Raw genomic sequence first — 22,754 nt, 5'->3', positions numbered from 1 at the left:
TTTTTCATCTTTTTGTTTTATTCAGTTTGCTCCAAGGGCAAAATCAATAGTCATAGGGATCACAAACATTATTTTGAAGGGCTCACAAGCCTGATCAGTAAAACCTGAAAAACAGAAAATGTTACACAAGTTGCAAAGAAAATACTCCTGGAGTTCACTGACATGATAGCAAGTGGAAATACAAATGCAACAGGTGTTAACATTTAGAACAGTACTTGTAACCTGCTCCTTTCTAGACAATTCTGGGACCCTGTTGCAAACCCTTCATGTATCACTGCTGATTCCCTTTCACATAAAATACTTTACAAAACTCTTCCTAGACCTTACTCTTGCTGCACTTGAGTGGTCCCTATTCCTACGGCGCTGGCGTACGCGGTCAGGATCTCCACTATCTGTTTAGTTTCTAGGGTCATTCGGGCTTCCTTCAGCCAGTCCTGTGCCACTCGTCTGGACTCCCCTGTCAGCTGATTGACAAACTTTGCTGCCAGCTCCAGATCACCATGCTCAATGCAATAGGAGGCATAGGACAGTAATTTAAAAGTGTTTATATCCTCAGGGCTGAGCTCCGCAGGTGGCTTCAGTTGCTGAGGCGGGAACAAGAGCAAGGACTGCAGGTAGGAGAGGAAGTATTGGTATAAGCTATTTCTGGTTTCATCAATCATTGCTACCCTTCGGGCCAGTTTTTGAACAGCATAGAAACGGGCTCTAAGGGTCTCTTCACTGTACACCCCACGGGTCAGAGACTCAGGAGGGATAGCTGCGGTTAGAGCCTGGGCAAATTCACTATCGGCACAGCTGACTCGGATGGCCTCGACCGCACTACCCAGTGGGACAGTGGGCAGCTCTGCGGATGCAGTCTTCATGCTGTACTTGAGCGCCTCCACCGACAGCCAGAGCTGGTGGGCTTTTCGCGCCTCCTCTTCAGCCACTGCATGACCTAGCAGGAAAAAGAAAGGCAAAGAAAAACATTCTTCTCTCCATCTGACTACATGTCCTTCTCCATACCTCCAGAGATCTGATGCACCCTGCACCCTCAACAGGCTAAAGCCACACGTGTGAACGATGGGGCCAGAGAGAGCCGCCTCCAACCTCATCTACCACCATTTCTGGGGTGTTCTTTCTGAGGAAGCCGGCCTCTTCATGAGGCAACCATGGCAAGCCTAAGGATGAGCACCCCCCCCTTTTTTTTTTAAAGAGAGAGCAGGGGAGGGGCAGGGGCAGAGGGACGGAATCCTGGGCAGGCTCCACGCCCAGTGCGGAGCCCAACGCAGGGCTCGATCTCATGACCATGAGATCATTACCTGAGCTGAAATCAAGAGCTGGACACTCCACTGACTGAGCCACCCAGGTGCCCCGATGACTTGTTTTTAGTAAAACCATGAAGAAAACCAGAAAGATGTATGTGCACAAGCACAACTGAGTCTCTTTTCCCTCTTTCTGTGACATCTAGGACAACACATGGTATCTAATTCAGAGGTATTTATTTTAGAATATTTGAGAAAGAAACATATTTAAATTAGGCTAAGACTTCTGTTGACGCCATCAGAAACTTCCTGCAAAGGAATGGCACACTTCAAGTAAACCTGATGGAATACTGGATCTTGGAATTTTATGAGTAGTTTATTTTTATACTTATCTGACAAAGAGGCTCTGGAACACCCCCCCAAAAACCTCATTTTATCAACATCCTTACTGTCAGGACATTTCCCCCTCAGTGTGGCACACGGAAGCCTCAGAATAACTTCTGTCCATCTGGTGGGCGGAACCAACAAACCACCACTTCCAAACCAGGACTGGAGACAGGTCGGCAAAAGCTGGAGGGCGAGCATGGGGATACACTGGCCTTTTGCTCCTCTCAGGACACATGAGACATAACCAAAGTGTGTTGGGTTACCTGCCTCGTTAATGGTGATCTCCAGTCTATCACACACCGAGTAAAACTTCAAGTATTTAATTTTTAGATTCTTTTTAATTTCCTCTCACAAACTCTCTACGTTCCAAACTTACCAAATCTGGGCTAATTTTCTCAGAAATAAATAAAATTTAATAGCATGACTTCAGCAACTTTATGCCCTAACGCTGATGCATGTATCCCATTGTCCTCCTACCAAGAAATTATCCTAAAAAAGCTGGACTGAATAAAATTATAAGAGGCCCATGCGCTCACTCTGAACAGCCTGTTCGATTCCTCTCAGTCTGGCATAGGCAGTGTTTATATCCAGAGTAAAGTTGTCAACTTGCTCTTGACTGAGCCGACGGAACTCTAACTCTTGTTCAGCCAGTTTCTCAGACAGGTCCTGAAATAAAACACAAACAGTGTCCAGAGAAGAGTGGTGCTACTTCAGTGCATGGCATCTTTGGGACACTACAGTCTTCCAGCAACTGCCATCTCACAAGCAAAGAGGGCCTTTAAAATCTCCAAACATCTGTCATGAAACTCCTCCATGATGTGGAAGGTCTCAAAAATTTCCTCAAACTCATAGCTGATGTATGTGATTTTCTACAAATTTACTGACAGAACCTAGTATTAGAGGAAGCAGACCAGGAGGAGAAGCAAGCAAACTATTACAAAAGGAGAAAATGCTAACTTTAGAAAATAACTGTACCGCCACCCCAACACAGCAGATTAAACTGTATTCAATATCCCTGATTCAAGAGCTTATATATTCCATTTTTTTCTCAGAAAAATACCCATCAAATAAATTTAAAGTAAAATACCTTTTCATATTGGCATAAATTTCAATTTTCTGGAAGATCTCCTTACGTGGATAACCTCATTCTCTTCTTGTGAGACAAATAAGTTAATATATTATAAATGGCTTGCTGAATAGAAATGAATTATGATTAGAGATACCCTGACTTGCTGTGATTTCCGAACTTAATCTCTCTGGAAGTTTCCTCAGATACAAAAATCTGAGCATGGCCACACAGTCCGTAGGAGTTTGTGGAGATAATAAAGCAGGAGTTACACATGTCAAGTATCATCTGCATTTCTGAAACCCCCTGTACCAACCCTCCCTAAAGCTTTGAAGGCTCCAAGTAATTAGGACACAGATACAAAACACACATGATCAATAACAACATAGGTACATCTTTCTGTAAAAGACCGCAATGTTACAAATATACAAAGGCCCCAGTGCACCGAGGCTAGGTGCACACTCCTCCATACCCTCAGAAGGAATGACATACAGGGCACACGAAAAGGAAAGGACAGACTGTTCGTTTAAAGGGGGAAGGGAGGCTGAAGGGCCTCTGATACTCGCGCACAGGTCCTCACCTGTTCAAATTCGTATTTCAGTTCCTGCTCTTGTACCCTAAGGACATCGCGTAAGTGATCAGTGTGGGCAGCAGCCTGTCGGCGAAGCTGGGTTCTCATTTCATTCTCCATGGCATCTCTGACTTCCTCTACCTGTGAAACCACAGGAATGATTAGTTCTTAATTCTCCACATTTGCTTTTAGAAAAAGAGAAAGACTAGTAGCAAGGATGACAGCAGCTTCCGTGTCCTGAGCTGCTCTGATGTGCCACACATGTAGACACGTTCCTAACGTCTCTTACATCCATCAGAAAGCTGAACGTTGGAAGGTGACTCAAAAACAAGGTCACACAGCTGTGGCAAAAATCAGATTTCAAATGGTGTCTCTCTGGCCCCCAATTCGGTTTCTCCCGTATCACCAGGCTGTATCTTATGTAAGGCGAACACTATCGTTTCCTGAATCACTCACTCCCGTGACAATTAACAAATCCCAACTCCTGGAAAAAAAGAACTACAACTTGGGATCAAACACAGCTTCACCACAACCATCTGTGTGATCTAGGAATAATGCCTATTGTAAAGAACTATGAAATAGAAAATAAATATCTGGCAGTTACTTTATACAATTTCTTCTAAACAAAGAAAACTGCTCTGAAACTGTGAATTTAAATTCACAACACAGCCCAGATCTAACCAAAAATATGAAAAGGCTAGCACGTCTTGCCTAACAATTAGCCATGGGTCATATTACAAATTATTTAATACTAAGTACCTGGATATCATAACTTACTTTCTCTCAGAAATAACAGAAGTAATGAATAAACCCATTCAGTCAATGCATACATATTTATGAAGTGCCAATCCTGTGCCCGGCAGTCCCTACTGTATGTTTGGATGCAATGGTGGCTCAAGGCACACTAACTTTTTGTTCTCATATCATGTACAATTCAATGGAGGGATCAGACAGTAAATAAATAAATCAGACATGTCAGACTGTGAGAGAAAGTTATAGAGACTCTGCACTGAAAGAACAGGAAAAGCCTTGCTGAGGACATCCAAGCTTAGAACTAAGGTTTAAAGAGAAGCGTAACAATGTACGAGGCAGAGCAAACACCGCAAGGCAGAATAAGTAGTGAAGGTACAAAACCAAACAAAAAACCAGGGCACCTGGCAAATACAGGCAATAAGGGAATTAAGGGAAGTCTGGCTCACACCAAACAGGAATAAGATCAAGAGGCCTTTTAGGTATGGGTTAAGAATTTGGATTTTATATTAAATGCAGTGGGCCATCAGCGCAAGGTTTTCAGCAGCCTAGTGTCTGATCAGAATGGGTTTTAGTAGGACCAAGTGCCATGTAAATAAACATAGAAAGATGGGTATGAAAACAGGGAACCTGGGGGCGCCTGGGTGGCACAGCTGGTTGAGCAGCCAACTCTTGGTTTCGGCTCAGGTCATGATCTTAGGGTCCTGGGGTCAAGCCCCACCTTGGGCTCCGTGCTCGGCAAGGAGTCTGCTTGAGGATTCTCTCTCTCCCTCTTCCCCTCCCCAAGCTTGCACTCTATACCCACCTTATAAATAAATAAATCTTAAAAAACAAAAAAAAGGATAAAAAAAAAAGAAAGCAGGGAACCTGTTATGATGATAATCTGGACTTGGAGAAAGTGGACAAACTTGGGATTTACTTTGGATGCAGAACTGGATGTGTTAGTGGATGGATGTGAAAGTTGACAGAGGAACAACTAAGCATGATTTCTGGCTTGAGCAACTGGGTAGATGGAAGATTTAGAGAGAAACAAGCGGAGCGGCTGGGAGACAGGTTGGGGAGAGTCAAGAAATCTGTTTTGGACAAGCTGAGTTTGAAACAACTACTGAAAAGCCAGCTAGAAACACCAAGTCAGCAGCTGGACAGGAGGAACCTGAAGGCAAGGCAGAGGCCAGAGCCAGCAACATAAATATCCCCGTGATGGACAGGATTTAACCTTCTAAGTCACAGGTCTAGATAAGAGCACTTGGAGACAGTTTAGATAGATAAAAGGTTTCAGAACCAAGGCCAGTACATGCTCCTATTTGGGAGGCTGAGCAAAGAAGGGGGTAAATGAGTGGCCAGCAAAGTGGGAGAAAGGCCAGGAGAGTGTGGTGTCCTGGCAACCAGGGAAGAAAGAACTTCACAGAGGAGGGAGTGCTCACGAAGGGAGAATAAGTACTCAGGCGCTCAAATCAACCCGGAGACACCTATTTAATACATGACATGCCCTGACAGAAGACTAAAGGAGTGATCTCATCCATTCTTAACCAAAACACTGGCGGAGAAAAAGACACTCAGAATCCAACAGAGATTTTTTTCAGCACTGCTTTAGGGGACAGAGGCTCCACCGGGAAAAGATAAAGTAGATAATCTTGGATACCAAGGGCTTGTTATTTCTTTCACTTCTGCATCTGCTCAACATAAAAGAACTCTGCTACAATAATCCTTCCCTAGAAGTTCTGACTAGAACAAGGGCCAAAGCTCCATTCAATGGTGGGTCGGCATGATTTACATCTAATATTTTAAAGTCAATGACTATTGGTATTATCTCTAGAAGCAGCTATTCAAGTGGATTCACATTAAATTTCTCATTTACTCTACCTTTCTGTCCTGTTCGGCCTGTATCTCACTTCTATGATGTTCTAATGCTTTTGCCACTGCAGAGTCAAATGCCCGCTTTTCTTCTAGCTTTTGTTTTTCCAAGGCTACTGCAATGTGCTGCTTCTCTGTGGCTTTCTGTTCTGCTAGCTCTCTGTTTAGTTGGTCAATGCGGCGATGTGCATGAGCAATCAGGGAGTTCAGATCATCAGTAGACAGCTTGTCAGCTAAACAGAAAATTACATTAAAATGTTAATGATTTCACCAGTGAAAATTATACATCTACAAGGTACTTGCTTCAAGTGATAGTAATTTTAACAGCTGTAAAGAAAGCAAAGGGTAGCTAACCCTTTGAAGTGGATTTAGATTCTCCACTGCCATCAGAAATTCATAGCCTGTGTCCAACTAACTAAGGCATGTTCAAACCCAAGTGAAGTAATTTAGGTAGGCCTTCAAGTATATAACCAGTTCTTTTCCAGGAACCCAAATTAGTACTTCCAATCTGAACTAAATATAAATAGATTTTATAATTCACCCTAATTTTGCCTCTAAAGACAGTTTATGTATATACACTTCTATATTTTCATTCATGCATAAATGTGATTAGTCATAAAAGGCATCCTAATATTCTTTTCTGTTAAATCTCAAATTCAGATTCTCTGAATTTTCTCTAGTAAGAGTTTCTATACCTTTTCTTAAACAGATGGTGTTACCCAGAACAATGATCTGCAACCAGAGCTGTCCATTAGAATCACTTGTCGAGTTTTTTAAAATACACACGGCAGAAGATTCTGATTTAGGCTTAAGCATGTGTTTTGTTTTCAGATCTCACGTTCCAAAAGTATTCTGACACATTACTATAGGTTAAGAATTATAGCTTTAACAGCAAAATGCAGAGTGTGGGAAATACTACATGATAAATGACTCAATTCCACAATTAAAGAACTGAGAAGCAAAAAACAAAGTGGGGATAAGAGACTTACTGACCAAATTCAAGACATGTAGCTCCTTTGGATACTGAAATAAAACAACTAAAAACCTCTTTCTATAAAATGATTGGGGATAACTTAACACTAAAAAATGACATGTGATGACATTAAGGAATTATTGTTTTAGGTGTGATAATGATACAGTGATTAATGTTTTTTTAAAAAACATATGGAAATGATTTACAACTGAAAAGGATATATGATATTTGGGATCTGATTCAATATAAACTGGGGAAATAAGTGACAAAAACTAGCCATGTGTTGACAATTGCTGACGTCGGGTGATGGATCAATGAGCTTATTATAGTTTTCCTCCTACTTTTCTATGTTTGAAATTTTACAAAATGAAAGCTTTAAAATATATACATATCTCTATCTACAGGTTTCCAATCACTGAAACATTTGTTCCTGAGAGCACATGGATGCCCAAAACATCCAAATCAGACTTATCTCGTGCAATGTAATTCTGTTATAAATTATTTAGATGCTTTAGTGTAAGAATCATAGGCAAATAAAAAGACTTCAGTATTTTAAGACACAAAGCAAAAGCCTTTAAATTTAAAACACACAAAATTACTCACCCAGGTCAGAAATACCTACAAAGAAAAAGAACAGTTTGAAAAAAAGAACATACATATTTCAATTATTAATCATTAAATAGGAATATCCAAAAAGAAATGGGGAACAAGAAACCAGTAGTAGAAAAAGCATATTTTAATATTAGAAAGCAAAACAATAGAGTTTATTTCCTAAAACGTAAAAGGATAAAAGGACATAGGCAATATAAATCAAGGTAAATGCTAACATTTTACAAAATAAGAGAGTCATTCATATTAAAAGTAGCTTTGGTTTCCAGGGGCTCATCTGTATTTTTGATAAAGCAAATTTACACAGAAACCTCTGCCCCCCATTAGAAATTACTTTTCACTAAGTCCTAGTCTGGACTCTCAGTACCAGGCCTCTCCAACATTTCAAATACTTAAGAAATCAATATTCTATCACAAGCACCACCTTGAGGACACAGTGACAGGAAAGGGGAACCACAGCCAGTCTCCTGCCTCTCAGCATGAGCTAACATCATGGGCATGACCCCTGAATTCAGAAAGTTCAAAGACAGGTATTTTTCACCCCAAATGGCTCTAAAAGTCAACTACTTAATCTGGTATTAGACCAAAAAAACAGGAATCTGTCCGTGTTGCAGGAAAAATTGGCAAGATGAAGAAAATGAGATAATGTCAGTCTCAACAAGGCACATAAATAGGACTACATATACTAGTCTATAGCAATAAAGGAACTGTCCCCTGGAAATAATGACAATCTACAACCTGCACTTCATTTTCCCATCCTGGCAACATCCACCTAGGCTCCCCCTCAAGGCTCCTCCTCCCTCCCCCCACAGTGGTAACCACTATCTCTAAATATAGTGTTTATCTTTTTTTTTTTAGATTTTATATATATATATATATGCATCCTAAAACAACACATTGTTTTGTTTTGCATGTTCTTAAGCTTCATGTAAGTGGTATCCTACTCTATGTATTCTTCTGCAACTTTTTTTCTTAACATTTATGTTTGAGGGGCACCTGGGTGGCTCAGTCGTTAAGCGTTAAGCATTAAGCGTCTGCCTTCGGCTCAGGTCATGGTCCCAGGGCCGCATAGGGCTCCCTGCTCTGCGGGGAGCCTGCTTCTCCCTCTCCCACTCCCCCTGCTCTCTTGCTGTCTCTCTCTCTGTCAAATAAATAAATAAAATCTTAAAAAAAAAAAAATTTATGTTTGAGAGATATAGTTTTGGTTCATTCATTTATACTGCCACATGGGAGGCACATTTAGCAGTTTCTGATTTTTCTGCTCTTACAAATACAGGGCTGCTATGAATATTTTTATGAGTCTCCTTGAGCACCCGTGTGTCTTCTTAAGCACATACCTAGGAGTTAACCAGTTGGATCAGGTAGTATATACATTCTGACCTAGGCCCACAGACGCCTAGAACACCAGTTCAGTTCCTACCTGACGTTCAACTTATAACAGACAATAGCATTTAAAGAGTATTTTGAATTTGTTAAGACTGGTAATTTATGTGACTGTTAGTACTCTCAGAGCACTTCAGGAAAATGTGACTATTCTCTGCAGTTACACTGTATGAAACAAAGTTAACAAAGTTCCCTGCATTCCGAGCTATTTGCAAGTAGATAGTCATAAAGATGATTTCCTTCTCACCAAGGGCGTTTTCAACCATAATGTTGTCACAGAGCAGTCCTGAGGCGTGCCTTAATTCATTACAAATATTTTTTAAGTACCAAAGGCTTTGAATAATTTTACATGTATATATATAAAATATTCTAATAGATTTAAGGTTATAATGTCACTCTCACTTACTTGGATTTTAAATTTTTTATTCCTGAGTAGCAGAGACCTGAATAGAACCATTGGTTCTGGAATCAAACACTGGCTGGAACTTGTGTCCACCATGACTAAAACCATGGGAGCACTGTCACCTATCATGGCTATGACTGAAATAAAACGTAGAAAACACTGTACTGTCACCAAATGAGATATGCATACCAGAGGTGTTTGGATTCGATGAATGGGGTTAAAGCAAGTTTAGCTGAATAGCTGTTAAAACACAAAAACAGTGAAGTACCAACACTTCAGTAGTACTTACTCATCCCTTTCCACCCTGGCAAGACTTCTGGGGTAATACTGTCCAGTTCTCGTTTAAAGTCATCCCGGGCTTGGACCACCAGCTCATGATACTGAGATACGACCTTAGCCTCAGACTGAGCTGCTTTGACCTGAACAAATACAGGGGGTATGCGGTTAAAGTGAACAGAAATTACCATCACCATCCAAAAAAAAGAGAAATTATATTCATGTATTTATATGTTGGCTGGGAATATATAAATAATATATACAGAGAAAGCTAAAGCTTAGAAAAAGGAACATAAGCCTTGTAATTCAAACAAGCCCTTTACCATCTTACTTTGTCCATGTCCCTCTTTCTCTGGTCACAGGAAACTACCCATATAGACTACGTTAGTGCAGACAGAAGATCTGCTACAAAATTAAAATTTTCATTTAATAGCCACGACCAAAAATATTACCTATTATAAAAAGTATCGACAATAACAGATTATCCACTTTGTGCCCAGATAAGTTTTTAAAATTAGTAACAACTTCTATTCTTTGCAGGGGAAAAGGGAGAAAGAAAGGAATCTTATTACTTTCCTGAATTCTTCAAATCCTTTGAGTAAAGGATTATATTTATAAATTTCAAAATGCAGGGCACCTGAGTGGCTCAGTCAGTTAAGCATCTGCCTTTCGCTCAGGTCATGATCTCGGGGTCCTGGGATCGAGCCCCGCATCGGGCTCTCTGCTCTGCGGCGAGTCTGCTTCTCCCTCTCCATGTGTGATCTCTCTCACTTTCATTGTTTCTCAAATAAATATTTTAAAAACAAAAATTTTTTAATGCGGTAAAAGACCTAAGAAACGCACCTTTTGGACCACATTATCCAGATCAACTATCATGTTGTGAAGTTTCCCCTCTGCGGCAGTTATATGAGATTTGGCCCCAGGAACCTCTTCTTTCTTTGCATTTTCAATTACACTCTTCATCTTCTCTAGCTCTTCTCTGCAAACCAATAAAGCAAAACAAAGATTTAGTATTATTCCTCATCAACTTTAGCAAAGAGCTTGATGTAAATACAGCAAACAATTGTTAAGAGTCTATGAAAAAATACAATGAAAAAAATTACTCAAGTGTTTTTTCACAATAAATACAGGCAGAGAAGCTTTCCTCACTAACAACTGAAAACAGCTTGGTCAGAAGCTAGATTTACTAGCGTGAACCAGAGAAGGAGCATGGTGTAGAGGGAAATACACAGGCTTCAGAACTAGGAAAACCTGGATCCAACTCCCAGATCAGCCTCTCCTTTGGTGCTCACCCTTGTATGGGGATTAGAAGTAATTAATGAGAAGTACCTGGCACAGTGCCTGTCCCATTGAGCGCACTCAATAAATGGCAGCTTTTATATGGATTAGGCTGATTCCCCTTCAGCTGAGAGAGAGCTTAAGGAAGGCGGAAGCAAGGGAGGAAGTCAAGGAGCTCACTGAGCAAATATAGCTGGGTCTCGAGGAGCCCTCATGATTCATAATGTTTCACAAATTGGATGAACTGTGGCCTACCCACCACAAAACACAGAACTCAAGAGCCCCGACTCAAGGTTTAGTGATGTGAGCATAACGTCTTAAATCTCCTAAAAGTATGCTGGCTTGAACTAGAAGACTTCTCTTTCTCTATGAATAATATTTTATTAAAAATAAATTTAATAAATTTAAAAAAAATTTAAAAAAAAAACACCAAAATTTTGAATGACAGTGATTCCAAAACGAGAGGCTGATGAGACCCTTTAGTCACATGCAGGTTTCCATCATCAGAGGCTGATCTTATACCTGGCTTGCTTGATCCTAGATTTAGCCAAATTCCAGGAATCAAGGTCAGGGTGGCATAAAACTAGACTAGGTACGAAGTACTTTGATAGCTAAGACAAAAAGACATACTCTCAAACATACTCTCAAAATTCTGATTAAACCACCCCTGAAAAATCTTGAAATTATGGCAGAACCTCAGCAAATCCACTGAGATACATCACCTAAAAGAAAAACGGCTTTTTATACAAGATCCTTTATATAGGTTTCTGCCAAATTTACTTTGGCCTAATTATATTTTATTCCCTCTCTCCTTTTTAAACCTCTGTGGTCCTGATACCAATAGAGATCAAGTGGAGGTGAAGGTGAAGGGTTTCTCTGTCTCTTCTTTCTATACCGACAGTACAAAGAAAACCCAGCCCAAAGAAAGCCACCAGGAGGCCCTAATTACTTGTTAAAGTCCATGAGTAATTACTTGGCTTTGAGAAGGGCATCAGCAGCCTCATCGACTGCCTTTCTGCGTTCCTTCAATGCGCCCTCCACTGTGCGCCACTGAGCCGACTTCTTCTCACCTGCAATCTAAACAAAAGGTTTTACTTACACAAACATGAATAACCACTATTACAGTCATAGGATACACCAACGTGGCTAAATTTAGAAACAAGGGCATTAAATTCAAAGGTAAAAACTTATATACGGCATTTCTTCAGAGTAGGGTCTCTTCATCTAAGGTTCATGGTTAGAACCAAAGAAGTCCATGAACCCCATCAAAACTGTAAAAGACTGTGTTCTAGTGTGTATCAGCATTTTCTAAGGAGAGATGATATTTATATTAGATTCACAAAAGGATATTATGAAGCAGAAAAGGTTAATAAGAACAATAACTCTTCAATTGTTTGATTATTCTTCAATGAAGCACCAATATTTAAAATTCTCTTAATTGCAGGTCTACCAAAATCAGTTTAAGAATAAGTAGAAAGTTTATACATTTGTACAGTCCTTACTCCTCCAAAACATTATCCTAAAAAATGACCCTCTGTAACTGGTAAAGTGAAAATCAGCTCCTTGAGCTGAATTTTATAAAATGTTAATTTTATATATATATATACAAAAGTCCTCTTTGAAAATCTTTATAGAGGTCCAAGGATAAGCTGTTCTGTAGAACAGACACTAGATTCCCCTACTATCAAGCCACGACCAACGGTTTCCAAACACTGTTTTGAGAAAGTAATTCTGTATCTATTTTAAGAGCCTTTGTGCACCAGTTTTTTTTACACAAGTTGGAATCCATTTTTAACATTTCAAAACGTGTTCATTCATGTTTCTGATAATTTTGTAACACCAGCTAATATCCCCTAATCTAGTTAACCACTACCGTAAGATGTCCTTTAGTTGTAAAATCTTGATTTTAATAGATTTCATACTATCTAATCCACATGCATTACATAGTGTGCATTCATTGGGAAGAGGAAATACCCTCTTACGTAGCCTTTCACCAAAGTAATACCATTGACATTTAAAGCTTCTAATCAGTGTCCTTCTGAAACATACTGGTCTATTTCGGTTTGAACCCAAATTCCTGATATTCTACAACTTACAGCCTTCCCACACCTGTATAACCAAAATATTAAGTATTCTCTGTGTAGTTTCCACTTTTCCTGACTGAACTCTGACTGAAATTTAAATTTTTTTCTTGGACACTGAATAAACCAAAATTTTAAGTTTTTTTTTTTTAAAGGTTGTGATTTCTAGCTGTTTACATGAGAGCTCTTTTTTGTGATGTATGTGTGTAGGACTGAAACAATGTGAAGTGTGTTTAAATTCTGTAAAAAGCACACAGTTATAGTGGCAAAGTAACTTTACTTATGGCACAAGATCCTGATCCCTGAGATTCACAGTTTATGTATTTATTTTTACTCTTTAAATGACTTGGTGTCTAGATATATTTTTATACATTGAATAACTGAATGTAATTATTAAAAAAAAATTAAGTCCCAGTATTACAGTTTTAAATCAATGTAATTACTTTATTCTCTTATGTGCTCAACATAAGTTAAATAATCAACACAAGCATTTAAAATAGCTGGTTTTGGGGCATCTGGGTGGTTCAGTCAGGTAAGCATCCGACTCTTGATCTCAGCTTACGTCTTGATCTCAGGGTCATGAGTATGCTCGGCTCCACACCCAAAAAACAAACAAATAAAAATAATAAAATAGCTGGTATTTGGAGGTACATGGGATCTCTCTGTATTTTTTTTTTTTTTTTTTGAGAGAGTGGGAGAGGTGGGGTGGGGAGGAGCACGGACAGAGGGAGAAGGAGAATCTTAAGCAGGCTAGCTCCATGCCCAGCTCAGAGCCAGATGTGTGGCTCCATGCTGGATCTCATGACCCTGAGATCATGACCTGAGCCAAAATCAAGAGAAAATGGTATTATTTCTTATAACTGTGTGACAATCTAAAAGTATCTTAAAGTAAAAAGTTTATTTTAAAAAAATGGCAAAAAAATTAAAACTTAAAATTAAAAAACTAAATTAAAAATCGTTGGCAATTTTAAAGCAAAAAAAAAGCAGACAAATAATATTCAAGCACTATTAAGATATGAAAGCAAACAGGAACTAATTCTTGTACCATATCATTGTTGTGAGATAAAGCACTATATGAAACTCATTAAAAACAACATGCAAAGATTTTTCCTGCCTTGTTTATTTAAAAAAAGTTACTCTAGGGGCGCCTGGGTGACTCAGTCGGTTAAGCGTCTGCCTTTGGCTCAGGTCGTGATCCCAGGGGCCTGGGATCGAGTCCTGCATCTGGCTCCCTGCTCAGCGGGGAGTCTGCTTGTCCTTCCCCCTGCCTGTGCTCTCGCTTGCTCTCTCTCAAATAAATAAAATATTTTTTAAAAAGTTACTCTAGATAGTCTTCACTTAGTGGGAGAAAGCCCATACTAGAAGGAAGAAATCAGTCTTAAGTACTACCTGTCTATCCATTCTTTGGCTCACCTCAGAATTGTCCATGGCTGCTTTCAAGATGTTGGAGTGCGCATTGACAGCCTGCACCGCAGCATTCTGAGCTATAATGGCCTGTTGAGTGATGTGAGCAGTTTGGCTCAGAGCATCTTCTAAGCTCCTGGCTACAGCTGAAATACATAGAACAGTTAAAATAACAAATCCCTCCCTCCTAAATAACTTTATTGTAAACTTCCCTTCTTCTCCTACTGAGTCTTCTTTTGCATTTCCTCAAAAATGTAAAAAACAAAAACACAGAGAATCAGTTTCATTTGAAAGTATGGTAAAATGTTAGTAATTACTAAATCTGGTGGACAGACCTATGGGGATTCATTATACTATTTTTACCTTTATATACAACTGAATTTTTTTCAAAATAAAAAGTGTTCTGAGTTTTTTTTTAAGACAAAAAATTGCTTAAAGAAGGCCAGCATATACTTCAAATGGGAGGAACAAAGTTTAAGGCACTGTTCAGCCCCTTTAACTACTAGAGGCTATAAATTCAGTATAACCACCAGCATTTTTCAGTTTAAATAATGATCGTATAGATCCACAGGGAAAAAGAGTATCTCCTCAGCATGAAGGGACACTCAGAGCAACTTACATCACCAAGATATAGGGAGATAACAGACAGACAAGAGAAAGAAAAAGATAAGGAAACATGGCAACAAAAAAGAAAAGGTGGTTTGGGAAGGGACAGTGTTTTCCGTAAGAGAACTCAAGAAACAGCCATATATCAAGATGCAAGAGGCTACAACCTATTAAGATCATATTTCTATATGCTGCTTCAGGAATCAAAAAGAAACCTAATTTTAAGAAAAATAAAGCAAGGGATGATTCCAGATATAATACTAAAATGGCAAAACGGTCATCTGAAGAAAGAAAGCCAGTGAGAAGACTAATTTATCACATATCAGATGATTTAAAAAGGGAAAATATGTTTGGCAGGTAAAACAAAAACAGAAGGTGATTTTGAGCAAAAGAAGCATAAGCTAGAGATGAACAAACGGAACCTCCGAACCACCTGCAGTACCTGGGCAACGGAGATAAAAGGAGAAAGTTGGTGATGAGAAAATACCACACCATGAGTGTCAGACTGAGGTTCACCTGAAGACACAGGGGATATGAAGAGAGGGGTATAAAGAGAAAAAGAGGCAGGGAGGGAACATGCATGAGTTGCAGGGGTGGGGAAGACATGAGAGCACAGGTAACAGTAAACCACTTCACAGTGGCCCACAGGCTCAAAGTCTTCTTCAGGTCTACTCACTGTACTTTGATTCCTCCTCCCCCCGCCTTTCTTTCTTGTTTTGTTTTTGCTATTCAGTTATAGGAGTTCCATATATATTTTGGGTATTAACCCCTTATCAGACATATGGTTTGCAAATAGTCTCTCCTATTCCACAGGATGCCTTTTTGTTTTGTTGTTTCTTTTGCTGTACAAAAGCTTTTTTAGTTTGATGTAATTCCACTTGTTGCTTCTGTGTGCAGAAAGTAAGAGAGAGAGAGAGCATGAGCAGGGGGGAGGGGTAGAGGGAGAAGCAGACTCCCTGCTGAGCAGGGAGCCCAATGTGGGACTCGATCCCAGGACCCTGGGATCATGACCTGAGCCAAAGGCAGATGCTTAACCGACTGAGCCACCAGGTGCCCCTGGTGCTTTGATTCTTGACAAGAATTACAAACACATACATTTTAAAAGTAAAGCTTGGGAGAAAACTAAGAGGTGACAGACAAAATCCTTAAAATTTTCACTTTGCCCAAAATGAAAGATAGTAAGTGGACCAAAAAAAAAGGGAGCATGATGAAACAGCAGACATCACTAATCTTAAATGTACAACTTACTTCAAGGTGTCTACATAATAAAAGGGAAAAGTGAAAAATAAAATATGAATAAAAAAATTATCTTGATGTGCTGTGGTAGAGAATTCAGGAAAAATCAGGAAGTGGGAAAAAAATATAGAAATATCTCACTTATTTAGAAGTCTTTATTCAACATTCCCAATTATTTGTAACCATGGCCAAGAACTCAGAAGAACACATAAAAAAAAAAAAAAATCCAAGTAGCCAAACTAAAGCCCTGCACCTATACTCCTTCTGTCCCTTCTACTCTTTACATAATTCCAACAAACCTGCCTCCTCAGAGTAGGGCAGAACCAAAGCATTAGAAGGGAAACAAGAACCACTCAAGACAAACAGACAAGCAGAAATAAGACATGGGGAGAAACAAACAAAAACTATAAACAGCTGCCATAAGACTTTAAAACAAACATCTCTCAGTCCAGGAAAAAGCTACATATCCCCTACCTCCAGAGACATCACTATACTGCCCAGTACAATAAAAGATGCTCCCTGCACCTTGTTTAAGACCAGAAAATACATTTTTAGGTACCTAGTATCATTTTTTAAAACCGTCAAAAAGTTTAACATAAAATCGAAACTTAAAAAGGAATATGCTTCAGTTAGCTGAAAACTGGCAATGTGTATAACATTCCGCCCCCCCACCAATGTCCGATAAGGAGGCTACTAGACAGAGTCCAGAGGCTGGTAATAAACCAGAGAAATTAAAAGACTCTCAGGGAAGTTGCCAAAACATAAGCAATTTCTGTTCCACAGAATACAAAGAATCTTTAGCACAAACCCTAATAAACACAAATGGATTAAGTACAAGTATTATTTGGAATTTTCTCCAACTGTACACTAAGAATAGCCTTTGTTACCCAGGTAAAAGTTTAAATGGAAAGAATACAAATGATGAAATAAAGGTGGTACACAGACAAATGCCACTAAAGAAACCAAACTAGCTGATGGATGAGAAACATGTGCCAATGGCTGAAGAAGACAGCAACTGATGGAGATGACCCAAAGTGCTTAAGAAGTCGTCTGTTTACATACACTCAATCTTAACTTGTTCTTGCTTTTCCTGTTGTGCAAGGCGAGCTGCAACTTCTTCGGGTGGTCGCTCCCGTACAGAAGTTGAGGATGCTTCCTCTTGCAGCATAAGTAAATAAGAGGAAATCAAATTTCAGCACAGAATTTCAATAGCTCAGAGGGATATAAAAACACCATCGTTTGTACTTGCCAGCTCTATCAACTGAAGGCATTTTGTCACTAGGATTCTAAAACCACATCATCAATGATTCCAACATGAAGAAATAAGGGATCAGCTCTTAAACCTCTTGCTTTCAGAGATTTACTCAGACTCTGAAATTTAAAAAAATTCCCTAAGCAAGTCTGGAAATAAAACCAGCATCAGTGGGTACTTACATACTGTCTAGAGGTTGCCTAGGCATTAAATAGTTCTGATGAACAAATCATTTATAAAACCACAAATATAAACAAACTACCTGAAGCTGCAGGCTTCGGTTGCCCTTCACCAATTCCAGGGTGCTCAGTTTTTATAGATTCCTCATGCTGAACCGCAGGGGCTGGGACTGACGGTGCATCACCTGCTGCAGAAATAATTTGAGCTGCCTCTGTAGGTCCTATAAATATATGTTACTCATGATATTTATAGTTTCCGGGGTTAACACAGAAGCACACAGGAATCTACTACAACGAACACCCACTTCACATCTGACTCCTTACAGACACAAACGCATGTACTGTCATTACTCAAACATGCAAACAGACTATGGCCCTGTCTCCCATAGACACAAACCCACACAAGATGGACAATGGTGGGAAATGCACAAGAGAAAGGATTCTCTTGCACTTTAAGCACCACCATTCTCAGGCAGGGCTTCTAGTAACAGTACTAAATGACATTAAATCTTAACATATGAGAAGTAGGCCTAAAATTTACATAACATGGAAAAGTAGTAACAAAGGAAAAAGGGGCCTGTAATGAAGAAGGTAGACAAAACAAAGTAACCAAAAGATATTTTTTAACTGCTTTGAACAGTGTAGAGATGAAAGTTGTGAGCAAGAACAGTATGACAGTTTTAAACACAAAAGAAGAAAGGCTGAAAAAAATCAAGAGCTGATAAACAAGTGTTGGAAAAGAAACTGGATAATTCTAGAGGTAAAATAGAGGAGAAAAAAAGAGCAACATAATAGAGAAAAAGAAAATTTAAATAAACTAAAAGTCCCATTTAAGAGACGAAGCTGGATTACTGCAAGGCCTATTACCTGGTCTCCCTGCTCTGCTCTTGGTCCCTTTATCTACTCTCCGCAATAGCCACTGATCTTATTAAAAGTCATATATCGCTCCCTTGGCTCAGAACCCTCCTAACACCTTCCCAACCCACTCAGAATATGAAGCAAAATGCTTATAACGGCCTCCAAAGACTGCCACAATAGGCTTCCTGCTTCCTCTCGACTTCATTTTCTACTGTTCTTCTTCCACTCCAGCTTCATGTGCTCCTTACTAGTTAAATATACCAAGCCTTAACACTAGCTAATCCCTTTGCTTGGGATGCTTTTCTCCCACCAGCCTTTTATTTTATTTTATTTTTTTTTAAAGATTTTATTTATTTATTTGAGAGAGAGAGACTGAGAGAGAGAGAGCAGATGAGAGGGGGGAGGGTCGGGAGGGTCAGAGGGAGAAGCAGACTCCCTGCCGAGCAGGGAGCCCGATGCGGGACTCGATCCAGGGACTCCAGGATCATGACCTGAGCCGAAGGCAGTCGCTTAACCGACTGAGCCACCCAGGCGCCCCTCCCACCAGCCTTTTATACATGCCTTAATCCCTCACTGCTTTCTAGTCTTTGCTCAAATGACACCTTCCAGGTGAGACTTTCCTTACCCACTCCATTTCAAATTGCAATATTTCCCCCCAACACATCACTTCTGACATCCTATACACTTTACATATATTTATATATAATCTTCCTCCCCTTATCCCACTAAGAAATATTTGCAGAGTTTGTGTTTGTTTTTACTATTTTGTTCACTGCTATAGCCCCAGTGCCTAGAAGAATGTTTGGCACATAGGAGACAATCAGTGAATATTTGCTGAATGAAAGAAAGTCAAGAGGTTTAATCAAGGACAGAAGTGACTAAGGAGAAACACAGAAGTTGAAATGTTTACTGAGCAGGTTAGAGTTAGATAAGTGCCGTAAATTGGGATAGAATTACTGGCAAATCATGAATGGGGAAAAAAATTCCCCAGACCACAGCTAGATCACTAAGAAGAAAGGAGAAAGGCTAGGAGTCAAAGGGGAAAAATATAAAGAAAGAGTGTTGTAGACAATACAACTCAGTAGCTTTTCATAATAAAGTCCAATTCCATATCCCACTCAACTCCTAAAATGAGTGTCAAATGATAGGTGTAAACACTCCTTCCCTGGTGAGAAGGACCAGAGGAGTGCTTCATGGGGTAGTGGCCCCCTCTTGACCCTTGACCCCAAATGTATTTAATGTATTTAATGTACAAATACATTAAAACAATTCATTTACCTACAATTTTTAAAAATTGATTCTAAGTATAGGTACCTGTTGTTGAAGCTGGAGTGTCTCCCTTCTGTTTTTGGAGTTGTGAGGCAGGCTGTTTAGATTCTTTCATTACCTCTGATACACTAGAGATTTTTACTGGACCAGACTGAATCTTGGAAATCAAAAACATGTAACATTTCAAATACTTTTTTTTTTTTTAAGGCAGCATACAGTAACGTGTAATTATTTCAAAATTCAAGTATATCAGGCTTTAACACTTCACAATATTACGTATCTTATTAATCACAGTAAGGTAAGAGAAGTCTTCATTTTAGAAAAATGCAACCCAAAAACTTCATTCCAAATGACTGGCCCAATTTTCATAGTAACAGAGGCTTCTCTTAGGGCAACTAATAAACTACATGAAGCAGAGCCTTCCCTTTATTTTTTTTTTTTTAAGATTTTTATTTATTTATTTGACAGAGAGAGATACAGTGAGAGAGGGAACAAAAGCAGGGGTGAGTGCAAGAGAGAGAAACGGGGAGTTTGAGAGGGAGAAGGAGGCTCCCTGCTGAGCAGTGAGCCTGATGCGGGGCTTGATCCCAGGATCCTGAGATCAAGACCTGAGCCGAAGGCAGACGCTTAACAACTGAGCCACCAGGCGCCCACATACACAACATTGAGCAGACCATTTCCACCTGCTTTCTAAATCAAATTTTGTTGCCTTGTGCATACATTCAGTTAGAAACAATTTTCAGAGGCTCTGAGTAAAACTGAATGTTGGTTTTTTGTTTCTTTAATCTCCCAGATTCATACAACTGCACACGAAAAAACACAATCCTATTGTAATGCCCAATTTTCTCTTTCTCAGTTACCATCTGCCTTAGTTAAGTTTAAGACCCTGTTCACTAACAGGACTACCATATGATGTGCTGGCAAAAATTACTGAGTAACAGAAATATTTTCATTTACCACCTGCGATGTGCATTTTTTGCCAGAACTTGGCAATGGGATTCAGATATCTCAAAGACTATTCAAATATAATATAGTTCTGAACTTTGTCACTACCAGAAATGAGAAATATGTGCATTCTCTTTTAGTAAAATTTTATCATTTAAATCATGAAATACATGCTCACTATAACAAGCAAAATAATATCAAGACATATTAATGGTTTTATTTTGCCTCTTTACTGCTCTTTTCCCTTCAGCACTTGCAGGTAGCCACTGCCAATAGCCTGAAATCTATCCTTCCACCCCTGAGCATAAGCTCAGGTATATATACATATACAATTTTTCATTTTTTAAAACAAACCAAAATAGGGTTATATTATACAAATTATCATGTAACTCAGTTCTTGGTTTTGTTTTTATTTAATAATCTATCACAGACATTCTCTTCCAGGTCAAGAAATTATTTTCAGTTGCATAACATCCTAATTTAATTGCATATCTTAATGTATCTGCAAACCCTATAATTTTGTCAATTACTCTCCTATTTTTGGACATTCAAGCTGCTTCCTGCTTTTTTTGTTGTTAAACACCCTTGTCCAGGGTGCCTGGATGGCTCAGTCCGTAAACATCTGTCTTCGGCTCAGGTCATGATCCCAGGGACTTGGGATTGAGTCCCTCATCAGGCTCTTTGCTCAGCCGGGAGCCTGCTTCTCCCTCTGCCTGCCGCTCTCCCCTGCTTGTGCACATGCTCTCTCTGACAAATAAATAAATAAAATCTTTAAAAAAAAAACAAAATTTTTGTCCATGTAACTGAAAAGCACTGTAGTGTGGTATTGTAGGATAGTTTGCCAAAAGAAGTAGTGCTGGGTCAAAGAGGTTATATATTTTTAGCAGCTATTAACAGATCGCTTTCACATACGGTTCTAGCAACTCACACTCTCACAATAAATGTGTGTGTATGTGTGTCTGTGTATAAAAAGACCTATTTCCAGACTAAGTTGTTCTATTCCTCTAATTTCTAATCCTGTGTCAAAACCTTATTGTTCTATTAAAGTAGGACTATAACAAAGTCAATTACCTGGAAAAGCAAGTGTCCTCTGATCCCTCCCCAACCCAAAACTGTTTTGAAATATTCTTGGCTAGTTTAGTACATTATTTATCCTTTCATGTGAATTTTAAAATCATCTTATCTGATTCTTCAACCTCTAAAGAAATCCATTAGAATTCTTATTAGGTGTATGTGTATATGGGGGTGTGTGTGGGGGGTGTGGGTGTGTGTGTATACAATTGTCATTTCTGTCAAATATACACAAATTTAAGGGAAATTTGAGAGAAATGTATATATTTGAGAAAAATGACATTTTTATGATATTAAGTCCTATCCAGGAATGTAGTATTTGTCTCCATTTAGGCAGGTCTTATTCCATGTCCATCAAAAAGATTTTAAGTTTATCTTCTCTCAATATTTATTATCTATGCATAAATAATGTTGGCACCAAAATGATTATCATGAAATAAAATGCACAGCTTCTGAAAGCAAGAAGTTGGTAACAATGTGCAAGAGTAGAGAATGAGTAAATGGTAAAAATTAAAAAATAAAACACTAACTGCTACTGTAATTCAGAGGTGAGAAAATACACTTTGGTGTATGTAGTGAAGGATGTAGGTCTTGAAGAGAACATTAGTAGGCAAAAGAAAGGAAGCCGCTCTGGGTACAAGCCCACCGAGGGAAAAGTTGTGCAAGTGGAAGCGATCTTTGTTTAGCTCTCTGCTTTAACACAGGCCCTTGAAACAGTGTCTGGTATGTAATCATCACTTGATTGACATTTGCTGAATAAATGATGGAAAGCACAAGGTATATTTGTAAGGTAAACTGGCATGAAGCTAAGGATTTATGTGCAGGACCATTCAGAGATAAGGTTGGAAAGGTAAGTAAGAGCCAGACTGCCAAGTGTGTTAAATGTCAACCTAAAAACCAGCAAAAACCATAAACTACAGAATAAAGGCTAGCTTTATTTATTTACAAACGGCTAGCTCCTAGGCTAACTTTTAACCACTCCTGGCTTTACTCTCCTTATTCAGAACATGAAACAATGTCTAAAGTCTCTCTAGTTTTTCATTCTGTGGTCTTCTGTCT

At 39.1% G+C, this 22,754-nt stretch overlaps 1 protein-coding gene across 4 annotated transcripts in view; it reads right to left on the bottom strand.

Annotated features, from left to right (window-relative positions):
• IMMT (inner membrane mitochondrial protein) overlaps positions 1–22,754 on the bottom strand; it is a 39,632-nt gene continuing 16,878 nt past the window's right edge. The window contains exons 4-15 of one of the 4 annotated variants that reach the window (XM_032410520.1): positions 19,725–19,836; positions 17,636–17,773; positions 17,184–17,279; positions 14,289–14,425; positions 11,768–11,871; positions 10,360–10,495; positions 9,530–9,659; positions 7,449–7,463; positions 5,882–6,105; positions 3,278–3,409; positions 2,168–2,297; positions 1–937 (exon numbers count right to left, since the gene is read on the bottom strand). In XM_032410520.1, coding sequence (XP_032266411.1) covers positions 324–937; positions 2,168–2,297; positions 3,278–3,409; positions 5,882–6,105; positions 7,449–7,463; positions 9,530–9,659; positions 10,360–10,495; positions 11,768–11,871; positions 14,289–14,425; positions 17,184–17,279; positions 17,636–17,773; positions 19,725–19,836 — 1,968 coding nt within the window. In that variant the 3' untranslated portion in view covers positions 1–323. The remainder of the gene's footprint in view (positions 938–2,167; positions 2,298–3,277; positions 3,410–5,881; positions 6,106–7,448; positions 7,464–9,529; positions 9,660–10,359; positions 10,496–11,767; positions 11,872–14,288; positions 14,426–17,183; positions 17,280–17,635; positions 17,774–19,724; positions 19,837–22,754) is intronic. The other 3 variants (XM_032410521.1, XM_032410522.1, XM_032410523.1) reach the window with 3 other exon arrangements.

Source organism: Phoca vitulina, unplaced genomic scaffold, assembly GCF_004348235.1.
Source record: "Phoca vitulina isolate PV1807 unplaced genomic scaffold, GSC_HSeal_1.0 scaffold12, whole genome shotgun sequence".
Taxonomy (NCBI): domain Eukaryota; kingdom Metazoa; phylum Chordata; class Mammalia; order Carnivora; family Phocidae; genus Phoca; species Phoca vitulina.
The sequence above is the reverse complement of the archived record's forward strand: the minus strand, read 5'-3'. Positions and strand labels throughout refer to the sequence as shown.